At 40.4% G+C, this 19,186-nt stretch overlaps 1 protein-coding gene across 6 annotated transcripts in view; it reads right to left on the reverse strand.

The window, feature by feature from the left end:
- TBC1D1 (TBC1 domain family member 1) overlaps positions 1-19,186 on the reverse strand; it is a 101,255-nt gene that overhangs the window by 68,379 nt on the left and 13,690 nt on the right. The window contains exon 1 of one of the 6 annotated variants that reach the window (XM_057371664.1): positions 1,747-1,971. The exons of the other annotated variants lie outside the window; for them this stretch is intronic. Coding sequence (XP_057227647.1) covers positions 1,747-1,776 — 30 coding nt within the window. The 5' untranslated portion in view covers positions 1,777-1,971. Of the gene's footprint in view, positions 1-1,746; positions 1,972-19,186 lie in introns of those variants that run through there. 6 annotated transcript variants of the gene reach the window in all.

The raw sequence follows: 19,186 nt of genomic DNA on the forward strand, positions 1-19,186 counted from the left end.
CCCCCATCCCACAGTCCTTCCCTGTTCCAGAATGGGCCACCATCTTATAATAACTGCAAATGCTTGCATTTCTGTTGAAAGCCCACAGCAATAGCTCCTACATTTTTACTGATCAGATTTTGGCAGGCAGGAAAGCTTTCTCTATTAACAAGCCTCATTTTATATTTCTAAGTACACTGCTTTGCTTTCCCTCCCAAATTAGTGCTGACAATTAATGGCCATCAAAAGAATAAAACTAAATAGTTGTGAGGAACCAGCACTGAAACAATTAATTTTGAAAATCCAGAAAGCACTCCTAAAAGCAGTTAGAAGTGTTTCCGTAAGAGCTTGTTTCTCTAAAAACACAGCGAACTCCATGTGCTAAAAGTTCTGACCTCCTCCAAGACCAACTCCTCTCCAAGTGAACAAGGAGAGAAGGAAACGGACCAGCCCTTGCGGGCATCCTTGAAGTATCTACTCGATGGTATCACTCATTCTTGACAGCAGCCACCTGGATAGAAGATGGGCACATTTATAAGGGTTGGCATGGACATCAGCTGGTATCATTCTCTCAGATAACACGGCAAATCAGGCCTTTATGTGATGCATGAGACAGAGTCTGAGGCATGTCAGGAGAGGCAACCACAGGTGCTCCATCTAATAGGTSTTCCCTCAGAGAAAAAAACAAAAGTGGAAAGAGAGAAGAATACATTTTGATTTTTTGGTATGTCTAAAATTCAGTGAGCTCCTTTCAAGACAGAATAGAGCAAATCCTTCTGTCTGAGAATCTGAACAAAGGAAACAGTCACRTATCAAGTATTTCCCTCTTGCTATCTTCCAAGGACTAGTATTTCACCTGTTAAATCTTCAGGAACAGGAACGTAGAAGTAATTAAGCAACTGACCATTTACACCTGACAACACAGAAGRGAGAACCACGGAAATGTGAGAACCAGAATGTGGTCTTTCTAGTAGCCTATGCTGTCTGTTAAATTTGAAGATAAAAGTTTTTTTCCCAACTAATTCAAGGAACCTACAATTCTTGCCTGTCATACAGCTATTTCACACACTTGTCCTCTTCTATATGTTAAATTGTGTCTCGAGACAGAATACCATTTGCAGCTCATTTTAAATACAGAATGACTGATACTTTTGAATGTTTTTAAGCATCAGCTTAAAACTATATTCTGGAGATCTTTAAGCATCTTTACTGCTTCGCATTCATACATAATTTCACAGTTACAGTGCAAAATCCTACTGAAGCCCTAGAGACAAAGATGAAGAAGCCAGCACGACATTATCATAGTTAAACATGTAAGTGTCCAATTAAAATCAAACTTACTGTTCTTCACAAATTCAGAGCATGACAAAAACCAAGGAAAAAGAGGCAAAACAAACAGTGGGAGCGCTGTTACACATTCCCCAGAGTACACAAGCAGCGTTACACTTCAACAGGCACTAAGATCAGGCCTCCTGAGCAGTTTTAATTACAGTTCTCCCCTTTTACAGACTTTCAGCAACGTAGAACAAGTCGGCCAGACCTGCAGCTTCGCTTTTAGCCCCTAAACCCAAGCCACGTCTGACAGCAGGTTGACTTTCCTGTAAACTTTGAGGGCTCCTCCTTTTCCCTAGCTGAACAATACCGTAGGGCTCTGCTCCCTTCCCAGAAATGACTGTCTTGCCTTGAAATTACACGCGAMCCTCTGCAAGCACTAAGGCTGGACTTTACTTCCCGAGCGCGGAGGACAGCGGGCGCCGCGCCGCCTACCTTGGCCACCCAGCTGAACAATGGTGACATCCTCGGGGCTCCGGCGCGGCGGCCGGCGGCGATCCCCGGCTCCGGCCGCTCCTCGGCGCCTCTCCGCCCGCCGCTGCCCCCGCCTCATGCGCCGGGTGGGGCCGGCCCGCGCAGACCCCGCAGCGTCCCCGCCGCCGCCGAGCACCACCGCGAGCTCTCCGTGCCGGGGACGCTGCCCTCGGCCGCGCCGGCTGCAGCCGCGGGGCTGCGGGGCGGGAAGGGAAAGGAAGGGCCGGGGAAGGGCCGGGGCCGCGTCCCGCCCCCACCGCGCTCCGCCTCCGGCGGGGCTCCCCGCGCTGAGCCGCGGCCGCCCGTGGCCGGCGGGCGGGAAAGGAGCGGGGTTACCCTCCGGCAGCGCGCCCGGCAACGCAGACAACCAACTCGCGCTGCCCGGCCACGTAATTCAGCGCTGACCACAGGACTCGTAACTAAAACTTTCTGGGAACATCCTGACATCGAAGTACTTCCTAAGATTAAAGGATCGAGCGAAAAATCATCTGTTTGAAACCACTGTGAAATGCTACACTTCCAGTCAGGCTTGTCATTCGTGTTAGCTAATGGCATTCGACATCACACACTAGCAGCTCAACTTCCAGAAATCAGACTGTCGTAGAAGGGAAGACAGTAGTGTACATGTTCCCGGCACGTCCAAGGATGTTACCTGCCACTCAGCCAGGAATGTTGTTCATTCCTGTCCTKGTTCCGGCTGAGCCGACTGTCAACATCGCCCTCCCCTACTCGGTGGCTGTAGGGCTGCCTGAAAACAACTGATTTTCATGAGTTGAGGAGGGGCAAAGAACGTGGAAAGGAAACAAGGCTTGGAGTTCACAGGAAATAATCCACYGGGCCTAAAACAAAAAGCCCTTTCTTTTCCACCACCTCACAGAAACAACATGAAGAATTAACAGGAAAGAGAGGGGTCTGTTGTGCACTTCTTCCCAATAAAATTCAAATGATCAAAGTTAGATGATGAAGTGCCAAATTCACCTCTTCGTTTYGCTCAAAGACTCTCTCACCGAGACAGCTACTCCACTGGGAGAGTGCCSTGCATCTGCTTGCACTTGCACACCTACGGCCAATGGCAAGATCTCCAGGTTAGAGCTGATATTGCTCCATTTGTTTGAGTTATTAAATGAAARCAGGAGCGAAAGAGTGACATCCGTGCATATGGGCTGGGGAGAAGCAGAGCCAATCTCACAGCTCACCCAGGCAGAAAAGGGGCAGTTTTGGYCCCTGCCCTAGATTGCATGATCCTGCAGCCCTGCATTTAGTTCATGCAAAAGCAAACAAGGCAGTGAGCTGCCAGAGAGCTCTATCACCTCCTAATGCCGTGCTGGTGAGTGCCCTAGCACTGCTGCACRTCTGTAATGGGCAGCAGGGGGGAGAGGGGGCAACACAGTTATAGTTCTTCTCAGGCTGTACCTAAGCTACAGTTTCTGAAATTAAAACCTTAACAAATACTTTTCAGATTTTCATAAAAGGAGAATAGAGTTTCATTTTCTAATAGTTCTACAGATTAAAGCAGAGATAAATCACAAGGATGGCCAATGGCTCTGTCTGGCTATTATGATTGTGGCCTTGGAYATTTGATTGTACATATGTTCTTAGCCATAAACCCAATAAATGACTAAATATGACTGACACCCATTCTGATAGCAGCCTCTAAGGGCTTTGCTGGCATGTTAGAGGGAGAAATTTTCACCGCTGCTACTGTTCATGATGTACAGAGCATACACATGAAAAAAAGACATTATTTGCAGGACCTTAAACTCACAACCTGACAAGAACATTAGAAGTATTACCATCTGAACTACAGAACTGGGTCTGCTTCTATTTCATAAAGCAACTGAGGGCAAAAGAAAGGCAGAATGCTCCTTATTTTGTGCTACTCAWAGTTGTACAGTATAACCACTATATTTGATGGTAGCATGAGTCTCAAGAGTCTCATTTCTCTTAACGCTGAGTGTGAACAGTATTACAGAGTAACAATGAATGAATTCCAGCTTCTGCTGTTAATATGACTTTCAGGCATACTGCATAACTGCTGTCTGCTTTAGTTCATCTATTAAAACAAAGATGATAGATGCCAGCCTTGAAGGAAGGAGGAGTGGGCACACTTTGACATTTGGGAAACAGCTGGAAGTGAGGCTTAAGTGTTCAGCTATAAAAAACATTTAGCAATGCATTAARTTCTTGACTGTAAAGAAAAGGTCACTGTGTTGCGTACCTTCCGAGAAAGATGTATTTAGAATGGAGTGAGAACAATAACTGCATTCATTTTCCAGGATGTTCAATTTTGTAAAAACAGAACCTCTGTATTTTAGTATTTCAAGTTTGGCTTGCGTAGACAASCGTCTCTCCAAAAATACTATATACCCATTTTTGGTAAATGGAAAAATTCGGGGCCAGGGAATAACATCTGTATTGCATAACCAGTAAGTAGCACTTGACACCATCTTATCTAAGTGTATGATCTTTTAAAAATCAAAACAAACCCCTCAGTCCTATGAGCTGTTCCATGTTATCATGGAAAATATTAGCAAGATATTTGTGGCTGTTTTTAAAACACCACTTTTAAAACGGCAAAATTTAAAGCTTACATCATCAGAAAGGCGATCTTTCTGTTTTACAGMTGTCCTACATAAATTTACACATACACAAGTACCTCCATTATTTTTTCTCTAATGAAGTTTTCTCCATTAAAAGAAGTCACTTGGAGAATGAAAGAGATATGAAAAGAGAAGGGAGACATAAGGAAATATTAAGAAAGGAGGGTACAGTTGACCTTTTAACTCGGAAGAGGAATATTTCTGACTCATTTTCCTCTGATTTCAACTTTCTCTAGGTTGGAGAAATTTGGCTGCAAATATTTTTCTGAGTCTTCACAGTATGTAACCACTGAATGATGTCTCACATTAGCAGGGTAAAGCCACAACTATGGTACCTAAGAACTGGGCTGTCCTGTTGCATTTATGTTAACTCTAGTGGTGGTTTTAAAGCAGACCCCATTCCTGTTTGAAGCTTTTTCTTCTGAATTGTGCTTAAACATGTTTTGGTAGTTATTCTTCTCATAAATTACCCCCTCTGTCCACATTCAGTTACAAGTTTCATTTCTCTGCTTCCTCCCAGTACACAAGAAGGTCTTGACAAATTCAGGTGAAAAAAATGCGAGAAAAAAAGTATGTCTGCCATTAATTATCACTTTTCAATATTTGGTCTTTGTTTAAAAACAMGCAGAAGTTTTATCCTTTATCACTTATTTCTCACTGTTCATTACGACTTCCCTGAGTATGGTCTCATTGTTTCTCATTCCAGGAGTGATGGTTTCTACTTTATCAGAGGAAAAAAACAGAAAGAAAGTAACTACTGTGAGAGTACTGTTTGTGATGTGAATTCAAAATGTAATAATGTTTTGGGTCTTAGATACAGCTGYAATAAAACATACCAAAACAAACATGTCTAAGGAAACACCAGGCTTTTATGGCATCTTCATATGATGCAAGATGCAAAAAATTATGAATATATCAAAGGAACAGAGTAATGAATCATCTGGATTTCATCCTCTCCAAAGACACAATCAAGCCTGACCGTGTAGCTTCTGAATAGATACCATGGTGAAGAGAAGAGTAAGCTTTGTTATTGCTTTTGGCTAAATTATAAGCAAACTTTTTTCTCGATACAAAATAAAATAATCACAGTAAATAATCAAAATAAAAAATYACAAAACCATTTGACTTCACCAAACCAAATCTGCATCAGCCCCTGATCAAAGTCAACAGCAAGACCTGACATCTAACCACAGACTGGCAGTGGCTGTCCGTTTAATTCAAAGTGCATAGGAGCCCACTTCATATGCTGAAGATCAAATCCAGCTTCCACCAAAGCACCTGGGATGACTTTCTTGGTGGTTTCTAGACACTCAGCAGTAACAGAAATGACAATGATTTGGATAATCTTCGTACTGTTTGAGAGTGTTCTGGCYATTTGCTAACCAGTAGCAAGTGTGAAAAAATGCTGACACTGRGTCAGTGCCCAGAGATAACATGCAATTCATTCCCTGTGTGGCAGACAGAAGAGAACAGTTCCTCACCAGATTGCTGGGAACTGACTCAGGAGCAGAGTATTTTCCAAYCTCTCCTGTAGGTTTAGTTTACATATAATTGTCTTTTCCRCCACAAAATTTGTAATTGCTAAATYGCTTTGATTCAACTGATAKTGGCATTTCCCGCTCAGGAATGAAAAGTGGTGTTGGTGATGGGCTATCTATCCTTTTCCCTATGACCAGTATCCTTCCTCTCTCTAACAGTGTCTGAGTGTAAGAGGGTTTCCATGTGCTGAGGCTCATTTGGGATMCTGCACCTCAGGAAGAGGACTGAGRGAAAGCAAAATCTGTGATGGAAAAGAGGATTCTACACCTGTAGGAGAGAAGTGGAAGAGCACAGAGGTCATRTTGCTCAGYTGACAGTGGAATGAAGTCCTTGGGCAAGTACTATCCTAGAGGCAAGGTTAGATCAACTGGATTGACATCACAAGAGTATGAGATTATCGAACACCTTATAAGGCTGAAGTAGCTTTCCTAGTTTGCTACCATTATCTTCAGAYTCTTCCCCATGGGTCTGTTTTGGACAAAGAAGTATTTAGGCAATCTTTTTTTTTCATTTGGAAAGTTCTAGCTAGAGAAAATGATTTGTGTTTTTCTTATGCCCTGTTAGAAGGCATTTGTGGATGATGGCAGACACTGGGATGAACAGTCAGTTATCTTGAACAGATCATTTTTTAGAATTACCTCCAGAAAGTTCAGAGTGGAAGGATTTTGGTGAAATCCTTAATCAAACAAGGGACTGGAGAAAATACTACTCACAGCATGTGGAACCCATAATCTTGTAAAGGTAACCAAGACTATATATAGCGTAACTGTAACACAATCTAGCTTTCAGGTCCATTAATGCCTCTTCATAAACATTAAGGTCATCTGATGCAAAATGCTCATCTGGATTGAAATCATCATGCCAGTTCAAACACTTCCAGAAACACTGATGAGCAAACATTGGATTGGCAAGCTTTATGCTGGATTGCATATTGTCTTCCCCCAGACAGCAAGATAAAGCTTAAAGTTGTCAGGAACTTTGCCACGGCTTCTGACTAATTTCACTGAAGCATAATCATATGTCTGCATTGGACCCAGATGAAATTTGCATTGTTGAGTGATCTAATTGTGATCAAATGATCAGATTTCTATAAATGAGTGGAAAACCACAGCCTGAATCTATAGATAAGTCCAAAGCATGACTTACAAAGAGCTTTGGTGAAGAAATCACTTTGATCTGTATAGTTGGATGCAAAAAAACCACAAGACCAATGTGGCAAATGATCAACAGGGAAAACTCAGAGAGCAGTMGGGAATTGCCAGAGAGACATCAGTGGTTCCATGCATTTATTCTGTTTAGTAATGAGGGTTTTCTGGCAGCTGTGAAACAAGCAGGAAGAGCAGAGAACAGGCAGAGCAAACTAGGAAACTGCAGAAGCAAATCACAGAGCTCAGAACAACTGGGGATGCTCTCCATTGCAATGACAAACACACAGGTCAAGCCCTTGAGATCATCAGCTAAGTCTTCACTGTAGCTGAAACAGCTGGAAACCTCCTGTTTCTCCTCCTTGTAGGGCAGTAACTGTTGGTCCTTTCAGTGTCACCAAGCTAACTTGAGGGATAACTTAGCTGAGCTCTCCAGAATGCTGAGGCAGCTCTGGAGGGACAGCAGCCGATGCCACAGCAACAACACACACCCTGACACAACTGGAYAGACTACAAAATATTAATTATACAAGACTTCTTATTTAAAACATCTCCTGGCACTGGGATGTGAAAGATGTGAAAATCAGATGACCATTTATGTCCCCTGGTACTAGATACATGGTCCTGGAAGGACTTTGCACCCTTTTCTATCAGCCTCCTGCTGCTTCCTTGTGATAAGCACTCACAGGACTCAGGAGAAAAACTCTTAAAGTTTAAGAAACATTTTCAAAATGCAGTTAATTAAAAGTTATCCTWAAAGTGTTTGTTGATCTTGAAACTTATATTATTAACTCAAGTTAGACAGTTCATTTGAAGATAGCTCCCATTTCCTTTGTAAAGAAGCACTACTTCACAGTGAGAAAAAAAMMCCCAAACTATTAAGCAGTTCTACTTCCAATAATAGATAAATGATAGACTAAAAAATGTCTTAAAAGTATTGAGTTCTGTGAACAGAACATGACAACTCTCATTTGACTGGTTAAAATCAAAACATAATTCTAATTTTATCAATTCCCCATATGCCATGGGAGACATGTATATTAGGAATGCCTATTTCCCTTACATGGGCCTTCATGTCAGTTTAATTAGTCCATATTCACTTTAGCCTTCTAGAACACTCTAGTAATGAGTAATATAAAATAAACAATCATGTATTCATAATTTTACAGCATCTTAGCCTAGCTCTTTGTTCACATAATTCAATTAATTGTATTTGTAGATACAACAATAGTCCCACTGCCCTAAGCATATTATTTTGTGTACTTCAGTTGCAACAGTAGGAGACAAGGGAAGTAAATTGAGTTCCACAGTACGGAGAGCTATGAAAAGTAGCCAGTCTTCTCAGTTCTCCCCAATTCACTTAATAACTTAACAAATCTACTTCTAACAGCACTGATTTCTCATAATTTAATTCAGCCATAATYCCTGTAAGACAGTACATGAATTCTAATGGGCTTACACTGTAGTTCACATACCCTAAAGCCACCCCCATTTCAGTAAACTGAAAAAACCAACAGTTAATATAAAACAGTTAACAGATGTTAACTGTTCTACCACCAAACCAAAATATTCTTGGTTTTACAGGGAATTGCTTAACAATAAAAACTATCAGGCCAGATTTATCTCTCAGTAGTTGTAAGGTCCAGAACTTTCCTACAGACAATGGAGCTATATTGCAGTTCACACATGATGAGCATCTTAGTGTAAAAACCATTCATTTGAGAACTACYCCCACTAAAATCACAGTCCAAGTTGCTACTATATCCTTAGCATCTTAAGCATAGATAACAAAATGAGGAAACAAATACCATGTTGTCCTGTTCTTTTCCAGAATCAAGCTGAAGACATTTTAATTTCTGTTGCCCTCATAAGCCTCCCTGCTCCACTGTTCTTGAACAAAACCCTGGTGGGAGAACTGCAGCAACCAGCTGAGGACTTCAGCAGCCCCTGGCAGTTGATTAAGAAGTGCACTCAGCTGCCTGCCCAGCCCTTGCTCTGCATCACTTCTCATTACCAGCCTTCCATTTGATTACAAATTGCAGCACAGTCCTTCCCTAGATATTTCCAGTAAAATGCAGAATTGAGAATACCACTGGAACCTACTAGTATCRTAATTTGCATGTAAAGTAGTTTTGTATGGTGCATATAAATCTACCTTTTAATTAAATTATCTGTGATTTTTATATTACTATGTTGTGCTGTTCATTTTATTCCTTCTCAGCTGTCTTGAAAGTGGAAAACTTTTATCAGCAATGTTCTCTTGCACACATTTTTAACCTACTGTTTCTTATCTCTCCCCTTCCTACCCTCTTCTGCGGGCATATTAACCCATTGAGTGTATCTTTGCCAGTGATGTGGACCCTTGCTTTTGTATTTTTGGCTGTCATATTGTCTTTCAATTACAGTGAAAGCCACAAAATGGRATAAACCACCTTTAAAACCAAGATTCAAACACTGTCTCTATCACTATGAAAAATACCCTTTCCCCATGATTCGGCTGGCTTTCCATATAGAGATTTGCAGTTTCTGGTTTCATTACAAACAACATTCCACATTTCGTTATTTTAAGACAATTCTGTTTTGACGCCTAAAAAACAAACTGGAACACATTTGTGAAATGTAACACACAATAGAAGGCTTTTAAAATACAGCAATGGGATTTGTGCTTATGGCTCTTTTGTGGTTTTGATAAAGCTGCATCGCTTCAAAGGGCTCAGGATATACTACCGTAAGTCACCACTGCACATTTCAGCCACATGTGCTGACTGCGCTTCCGCTCCTCTGCCAGAACAATGGAAGCCTTTGCGTGCTGAGTCAGCCATCCACAAACATAGATCCACACAGACCGGACACAGTCCCTCACCACAGGTTTTGTTAACCATGTCATATCACCAAGAATGTGAGATAGCTGCATCATTTCATGCAGGACTCATGGAGGTGGTAAAACCTGGAAATGTCCGTGTATTTTTAGGAATGAAGTCTAAAATATTATTTGACACGCAGTGCACTACTAAAACACATAAATAAATACATAAATAAAGTCACAACAAAATAATCATAGGTCAATTCTGCCATTTCCTCCTTTCTGGGTATTCTTAGAACACTGGCATTCTAGGAGAAAGCTACACAAAGCTGGATGGATGAGATGGACAGCTGAGCTCTTCACTGAACCGATCTGGTMAGTTCAGATACCACTGCAACTTGCAAGTCTGAGCTCACATATTTGAATAATTTGCAAGTCTTAMCTCACATATTTGAATGTATTCACAGGTGCAAAGACTGAAATGAGTAAGTGAACCCCAGAAGTCAGCTAAGCAGGTCTTTTAGAATTAGGTTGGAAAAGACCTGCAAGATCATCAAGTCCAACAATTAACCCACRTTCACCACTAAAACATGTCCTCAGGTGTCACAGGCACACACTTTTTGAATGCTTCAAGGGACAGTGATTTTTCCACTTCCCTGAGAAGCCTGATCCAATGCCTGACAACCCTTTCACTGATGATTTTTTTCCTAGTATCCAGTTTAAACCTTCCCTGGTGCAATTGAAGCCATTTCCTCTCATCCTGTAACTTGTGACCTGGGAAAAGTGGCCAACCCCCACCTCACTATAACCTCCTTTCAGGTAGTTGGAAAGAGTGAGAAGGTCTCCCCTGAGCCTTCTCCAGGCYAAACACCCCCAGCTCCCTCAGCTGCTCCTCACAGGACTTGTGCTCCAGACCCTCCCCCAGCTCCACTGCCCTTCTCTGGACACAGTCCAGGCCCTCAATGTCTTTCCTGTTGTGAGTGGCCCAGAACTGGACACAGGATTTGAGGTGTGACCTCACCAGTGCCCAGTACAGTGGCACAATCACTGCCCTGGTGCTGCTGGCTACACTATTGCTGACACAGTCCAGGTGCCATTGGCCTTCTTGGCCACCCAGGCACACTCTGGCTCATGTTCAGCCAACTGTAGGCCAGCACCCCCGGGTCTTTTTCCACTGGGCCACATTCCAGTCACTCTGTCCCCAGCCTGTAGCACTACCTGGGATTGTTATGACATAAGTGCAGGATCCAGCAGTTTGCCATGCTCATGTAATTGGCCTTGGCCTATCTATCCAGCCTGTCTAGATCCCTCTGCAGAGCCTTCTTCCCTCCAGATCAACACCCCCACTCAGTTTGGGGGTAAATTCATTCATGAATTTACTGAGTATATACTCAATCCCCTTGTCCAGATCTTTGATAAAGATACTGAACAGGACATTTCTTTCAGGGTATATTAAATTCTCAAGTGTCCCATTGCTTTCAATTATGATTTATGAGTAGAACGTAGGCCAGCTTTAATTAATTTTCCCAGCTTTTACTCTTAGCATGCAAAAARCTGTAATATACACTCAACCAACAAGAATTTGAAAAAATAAGAATCGAGTATCACATTTTCTCACTGTAGATCCACAATGTCGTCCCCATACAAGTACTTTGATTCCACTCACAACTCCAGTTAAGACAAAGACCTGGAAGTCTAATTCAGCTGATGTTTCAAGCTGGCATCAAGACTTCCAGAACAGGCTGACGTGCCTGAGCAAGCATGTCTACTTCAAGTCAGGTCACTGAGGGTTATCTGGCTAAAAAACAATCTGTCATGTATCTAGGTTTTATATGGCTTGTTGGAAGTACATCTCAACATGTGCAAAGGAATTTATCCCAAAACCTTGACAGTTTGTGCTCTGTAACATTAACAAGAAATGTAATCAGAAATCTGTGTTTTGTTTCAGGTTCCTGGCAACTTTTCTGACTCTTCCAAACCTAGCATGCATATAGATAGTCTATTAAACACAAAAACTGAAACAGAAGGAAAAAAAAGACARCTCCATTCGGAAGAAAAACCTAGAGCATGCCTTCTGCAGTACACAAACTCCCWGCAGAAAGCCCACTGAAAATCTCTTCCCAGTAAAGAGGAAATCTGCATACATGCAATGCRTGCACTTAGAGATGTAAAAGCTATTCATTTGAGAGCTGTCCCCACTAAAATCTAATAAGTTGCTACTATATGCTTATGTATCCTAAGGACGCTATCTAGTTTGGTACACAGTTAATAAAATACATGTAAAGAATATTCAGAACTTCTGCAAGTTTCTAGAAGAAAAACTTTCATCCTTAGACACATACAAGCATATTATAGCAATGTTTCCACATCCATCACATATACTGAGAGCTAATGTTTCACGCATCTATCAGATATACTGYTGAGGGGAACTAAAACATCCCAAAACAGTGGCTTATGTCAAACACTAGCCAGTTTTAAACATGTCTTGTTTTGTGGAATTTAACACAAGAATAAACTCCAGAAACAGTAGTATTTCAGTTCTACAGATTTTACTTACTGCTGCATTAGTACTTACTTACTTCTTGTTGCATAGTAAAATATAAACTCATTCAATAATTTTTGAGGCAATTATCACAAAAATATTGAAAAAAACAAAACAAAAAAAACCCCAAAGACCCATGAGGAGAACCCAAACAGAACTTCAGTAGGACAATTTGGAAAAAAAAAAAGTAAAATGTGAATGACAGTACTGAAATTCATATTGAAAGCCCAACAGCGTCTTTTAATTGATGTCAAGCAGATTTAGATTAAGCCTTCCRTATCTTCACGATAAGGTGAGCAATTCTGCTGCCGGTGGAAAGCAGCAGCAGCAGAAGAGGTGAAAACTGACAGAGCAATCGCAGTATCTTACATTTGCTCCAGACAGCCACTAAGTGGCACTTAAACACCTCATCTTAAACTTGGGAAGGGACTGGGGGGACAAAAGGAGGTTTTCGCTCTGGGGAATAATCCTTTTTAAGAACAATGAAGTTCTCTTCCTGCAATTAGAAAAACTTCCTAATGGCCTGGCTACAAATACTACTGTCAGGAATGTTGTACAATGCTACAAGGAGCAGAAACACTGCAGAAAKCTCCACTGCTTTCTCTCCTAACTCCCGATCCTGATTCTGCAATCAGAATGCCTCATTCCAGCATGTCATTACCCACTACTGTGTCWCTATGAAATATGCACTTAAATAGGGAATATTGAATTGCCTCATGGCTGCTGGACAGCTGGTCCACCAAAGGCAGTCCTAATATAATAACAGAACTTCTAGAAATGCCTCTGAATTCAGCTTCAGTGAGAGACTTTTGACGGCACCTCAGGAGGTATTTATACTTGGAGATGCACATTAAAACATGGTTTTCATAGTTCACAGAGAATTAGAAGTACTGAGTGAGGGTTTGCTCTTTTTAAGACTTCAGTACATTACTGCTTCMTAGACATATGGCATACTTCCATGGGCATTTTTAAACAAGGAAAGAAACTTAATTTTTGTAATAGTGGWGTTGAATCAACTATATTAATCATCCTGAATATATTAATGTATTTTAATTATAATTTTTTGCGTTGTCTGGTTTTAAAAAAACCTGTTTCATTAAAAATCTTTCTAATGAATTCATTAAAAGTATTGGAAACTGTTTTTTTCTCYGTGAACAACAAAAYTGTCATTGAAAATAATCTAAGSATAAAACCAAGCACAATAATRTACTAGGTATTATAGGTGCTAACCAAGCAAGTAGCTAGAARCACGTTTRAAGTTATTATTGYAAATGTATCTGTTGTCTTCAAAGGAACTAACCTGAACTTTAAGTGCATATAGATTTTCGCATCAAAGACACAGAAATAAGGTTTATGTATAGTTTACTTTCGGACACTCATAAAAACACCTCCAATTCAGTTAGCCACAGGTTTAGATGCAAATCCACCACCAGATATTGGTGGTGCAATTACGTGCAAACTCTATTTTATACCTTTGTGCTGAACGTGGCCTCCAAGAATCTCAAATTAGCAGTTATAAAATTCAGCTTTTATTCCCTCTTCCTGTGCAAGTTCTTTACATTATAATAAGCGGTATAGCATGTAAGCAACAAAGCAACTAAGCAAACCACAGTACATCACGATTATTAAAAATACAATTTTGAAGCACATTCTGTGTGTGTGAAGCCAGTTTTGTGGGTTTTTTTTAAAGAAACAAGAAGCTCGCAAATGAAAAGCATTCAGTTATGCAGAAGGACCAAACTTAACCCAATGCAAGAGGAATCAACATCAGCAAAGCTTTTTTTATTATTAGCAATAGATCTCAATTACTGTCACTCTGGGAAAAGTGGGGGGAGGGTGGGAAAGAAAKGAGAAGTCCACACCAACCAGCAGTCTCATACAAAGGACAAACCAAGTATAAACTGGCATTATCCACTCAATCCTTGTATCAGATCCTCGATGATCAACCTTTAGGGCAGACACACATATCCATTTAAGCCTGTATTTGTCCAGTCACACAAATCATTCTTTAGGAAAATATTTCCCACAGCCCTTCCCATAACTTGATGTCCACAGAGAGGGTAAAAAAAACAGAAATACAGAACAACTGTGTCTACACCAGGCAAGGGAAAGCACTAATTTTACGACAATGATTTTCTACCATTATTCACTTTGACATATAACAGGATGGGAGATTGTGCTGCTAAAGTAAATAGAGCAGTTAYATATGCCTCCTCTGCTCTGGTTTTCTGCTCCACTACAGCCAAAGAGCCCCCATCTGATGACCTTGRGGGCACAGCATAAATGTTAGCCTAGGAAAGGCAAAACTCTAAAGGAGAAGCCGACTGCATGGAAACATAAGGAGCTATTTCAGGAAGGTGATTTACTCAGTATCATAATTTATGAATTGGCATCTTCGTATTTTAAAATGGATGGCTTGCATTTGTCATTTAGGGCCATTTTAAAATCTGAAAAGAAGAATACACAACTACCTGAACATGAACATCCATGTTTAAGTAAGTCCAAGTGAGCTAAAGCCCAAGCTTCCTAGAGAAACTCGCACTGAAAACAGAAATGTTTTGGTTTTAGTAGCCTTGAAGAAAGATGACTGATGTGGTCCTACAATTTGATATGGGCCAGAACCACTCTCGAGTCTGTCTGTAGAGATTGTACTAACCCACACGACAGATACAGACTTCGTTTATTCATGAATTTGACAAAAACTATCTTCTCACATTCACTAACTAAATCATACGCTCCTCAATATTGTACTRTGTGCCACAAAAATTAACACTGTTTTAGGTAAGACTGATTTTTTAATAAAAGCTGTTCTTTTTCAAAGCAGGGCTTTCCCCCCTCTAATATGTACTTTTTGGCTTTAAAATGCATACAACTATCATTGCATCAAGTATCCACAAAATTAATTTTAAAACTTCATAACTGTGCATCCTTCATGTTATTTAAGAGTGTTAATTAATTTAAGAAAAAATAAAAAACCATCTACTGAATCTAGATTAGACTTTCTGACTTGAGTTTGGAGGTCAAKAAGACAGCATTTAAACTTCCAAATTTTGTCTAGTCTTAAATCAACTTCAGCAAGCCACAGCAGTGGGTAACTTCAGAAAACACAMTGGAGTTCCTTCACCAATATTTCTCTTTGTAGTAGTATGCATTCAGCTAGTACTCAATGTTGCTATAAATCAAACATATTTTCTGAACTCTTAATTCTGTATATGCAACTTACATTTCCACAGTCATTCTTTTTTTCCACTCAGAACTTTTCCATGGGCACAACTCTTTCAGTTTGGCTTTGGGTTTTTTTACTTGCCCAGTGCTTTTGGCCCGGCACTTTCAGCATTGCACATTTGTTTGAAGCTRTATGACTGACAAGGTTGTAAGGTGATGAGGAGACCTGCCCACTTAGTTTGTGTGTCTTGTATCCAACACCTTTGCAGAAATCAGATTTTACTGCCAGACAGTAAGGTGAGCTGGATACCTTTGCGGTTACCTATTTTATTATTCTTACAAGCTGTGAAACTGTGGAATTTAATATTATTAGYGCTCAGGTAACATGTGGATAAACAGTCTCTCAATTGAAGACTCACACTGCACTTTGAGAACTGTTTGCATTCACCAAATTCTCAAATTTTCACATTCATCTTTCACACTAAGTTATTTTCAAGCTTTTAAATTATATTTTAAGAATACAGCACCCCCAAAGTCCTGCAAAATTTAAGCTGGTCACAGAGGGTTAATTTACTTTTTGCTGAGGGTATTGCTCTGCAGAGCCGAAAGAAGTGATTCCAGCTAAAAAAATAAAATAACTAAGGCACAGGATGAGTACCAGAGAGTTAGTGCCAGAGTGAGGTTGAAACCACAAAATTTGAGAAATTGTCAAATGCCATTATTTCACAATCCCAGGGGCAGGTTCACCAATATTTTTAAGATAATTAGGTGCAAATCGTGAAAATGTACTAAAAACCTTCCATTCACATCACTGTGACAGCAGCAGACACAAGACTGTAAGAGGATATTTACCTCACACAGGTTGTTTCCACTATGTCTTTTTAGAGCATACCCCCCTGTCATGGGGCAGGTATGCAGTGATTTCTTCTGACACACTACTACCAGAACAGATTTCAAAAYTGGTGACACTTTCACAGAATATTCTGAGTTGGGAGGGACCCATTGGATCATCAAGGCCAGGTTTTCAGTGACTAGCCCATACAGGGATTTAATCCACAACCTTGGTGTTATGAGCACTGTGGTCCAACCAAGGTGGCTCCGTGTACAGAGGCCAAGGAAGCCTGCAAGTCTTCCTGTGCACCTCCATCCTCATAGTCCTACTTTTAAGATGTATGCCATCATACAAAAAAAGAACAGATTTCCTGCTGCAGAGTCCAATTCCTTTGGAGTGCTCCTRCTCTACTTCCACCACCTGCTTATGAAAGCACCAGGAAAAAATTGTCCCAAATTCCTTTATGTTCACTTTAGTTTCCAAATTAAAGTCAACTTGAAATTCTATGGTAATCTAGCAAGGTGCACCAAATTGATTTTGGAGGAGAAAGAAACAAATTTTTTTTTTACCTTAGCCCCTCAAGCAGCTCAACACAAGCCAGACAAACATCAGTGCCAGCACAAGGGACAATACCAAAAAAGTACATCAAGGGATGGATCAGAAGAGAAATTAATGACAGAACTTCCTCTTTTGACAGAAGACAGTTATCTCCTCAATACCATCATAGGTTACACTTGAACTAAAACCCCACAGCACTTTAAGACTGAATGAGTTGGGGATCTGATGCCCAGCTTTCTCTCTGCTGTAGGTGGTGRTGCCCTGACTGTCACAAGGGTGCACATGAAACTGTTCCATGATCATGTTAGGATTCTGATTTCATTGAAACTTTATCAYTTTTTCTTTGGCATATTCGAATTACTCTGAAACACCTCACTCAATGATACCACAGTATAAAGAATCGGGGGAAAGTGGGAATGTGCAAATCAGCAAATAAGGGAACACAAGGCCACTGAAAGCTGACTCAGACTAGGTTAAGATGTAATGATTTTCCCTTTGAAGGCATGTAAGGAAGCTCTTCTCTGTGTGAACAGGAGGGGTTTTTTTTAAGAAAACTCTGCTATAGCTCTGAAGGATGCTTAGATATTCATGACTCCAGTTACCTGTGATGGACATCAGAGGCCACAAGTATCAGACCTTGTAAGACAAAAGGAATGGTTAGCAGTCAGATGAGAAGCCATCACAAATCCACCAATTATGTTTTTAGCATAGGTCTACTGTTTTGTATTTCTGCTACAATCCCCAGCAGAAAAAGTGAAGGAACAATAACCAGCCTTGGCATGAACTCTGACCCCAAAATAAAGTGCATGTAACATCATAAGTAGCACACAGCTACTTTCAGTATTACTTAAATTGAAAAATACATGAACAATGTCATCTGATACCGTTTATTATACATTAAGATAGCTATACAGTYAACTATTACAGTAAGATAAGAAATTACAAAAATATATAATTTTATATAATATATATATATAATATATAATTACCCCCCTGCTGTAGGGGTGGGATTAGGCAACTCTTTTTACAAACCCTGTGACTAATTTCATCTTCCTTGAACAGACATCATCTCTGACTGTAAGTCAGAAAACAACACTGACATTACATAAATTACTTCCTCCATGTGGCAATCATACAAGGTTTAAGGAAATCACACAATATTTATTACAAAATAAGAGTGAACACACAAGCACTTAGCTGATGCAGGATGTCAGAAAGTTACTCTAGGGTTTGACAAGAGCCCCATAAAGGCTTGGAATAAGGCTGCTAAGGACAGGGTCCCTGACCACTAAAGCTCCCTGGCAGAAGAGCTCACATACAGGAATCGTTTGAACAGATCCCAGGATAGAACTGGCGTCATCACACTCACGCTCCAGGCTCAAGAAGCCCATAAAGCTTGATTAATTGTGAGAGTATCCAAAGCACAGCTGGTTGTTTGCATTATACAGGATACTCTGTTACGATTTACACAGCTAAACTTTGAGCCACTTTATATACTGGACTGTGTATGTGCACAGCACAAATACATATTTGATCCTTCATTTGTTCTATTTATATTTTTTTTCCTTCTGTATTTTACATTCATTTCTCTAGTTAGTATTTGGGAGACAGGAAATATGTCCTAAACCAAAAAGCAGTGCTAGCAATTTGCAATTACACAGATTCAACCAAAAAACCCAAAGGTGCATAAGGAGGCAGAAAACAGTCAAATTAAGGTCTCACTTGCACTGACATTAGCCCAGTTACTTAATTTTGTTTCAGTGTTTTATGATTTGTGCAAAAGAAGAACCATATTTTAATCTCCCTAGACTCATCAGGCAGTAAAATACAGAAGAAAAAGATGACATCTATCTTTAAAAGTATCTTCACTGAATTCTTCAAGAAAAGGAAATGGTGCTATTAAAAATTAGATACTTCTATGAGGCCATGAGTCTGAGGTACAAACAGGTTGTGTAAGAACCAACAGCCATGAAGCCAAGCCTCACAACAACTGCTTTAGAGTTCACTGGGCCTCTGCCATTCCTTTTATAGACGAATAATGTGAAGTTCACTCACAAGATCAGCTCTGTGCAGCCTCACAGAGAACTAAGTGTTGATTATCTGAGACCAGCTTCTTCAGCACATAATCAGATCATAAACAACATGTAACAGAGTGCTGCATTCCAGGTAATAATACAGGGTGATCTACTTAAGTGCATAAGCTATTTTAATGCATGA

The sequence above is a fragment of the Malurus melanocephalus genome, unplaced genomic scaffold, assembly GCF_030028575.1.
Source record: "Malurus melanocephalus ecotype Western Australia unplaced genomic scaffold, MMel_1.1 scaffold_151, whole genome shotgun sequence".
Taxonomy (NCBI): domain Eukaryota; kingdom Metazoa; phylum Chordata; class Aves; order Passeriformes; family Maluridae; genus Malurus; species Malurus melanocephalus.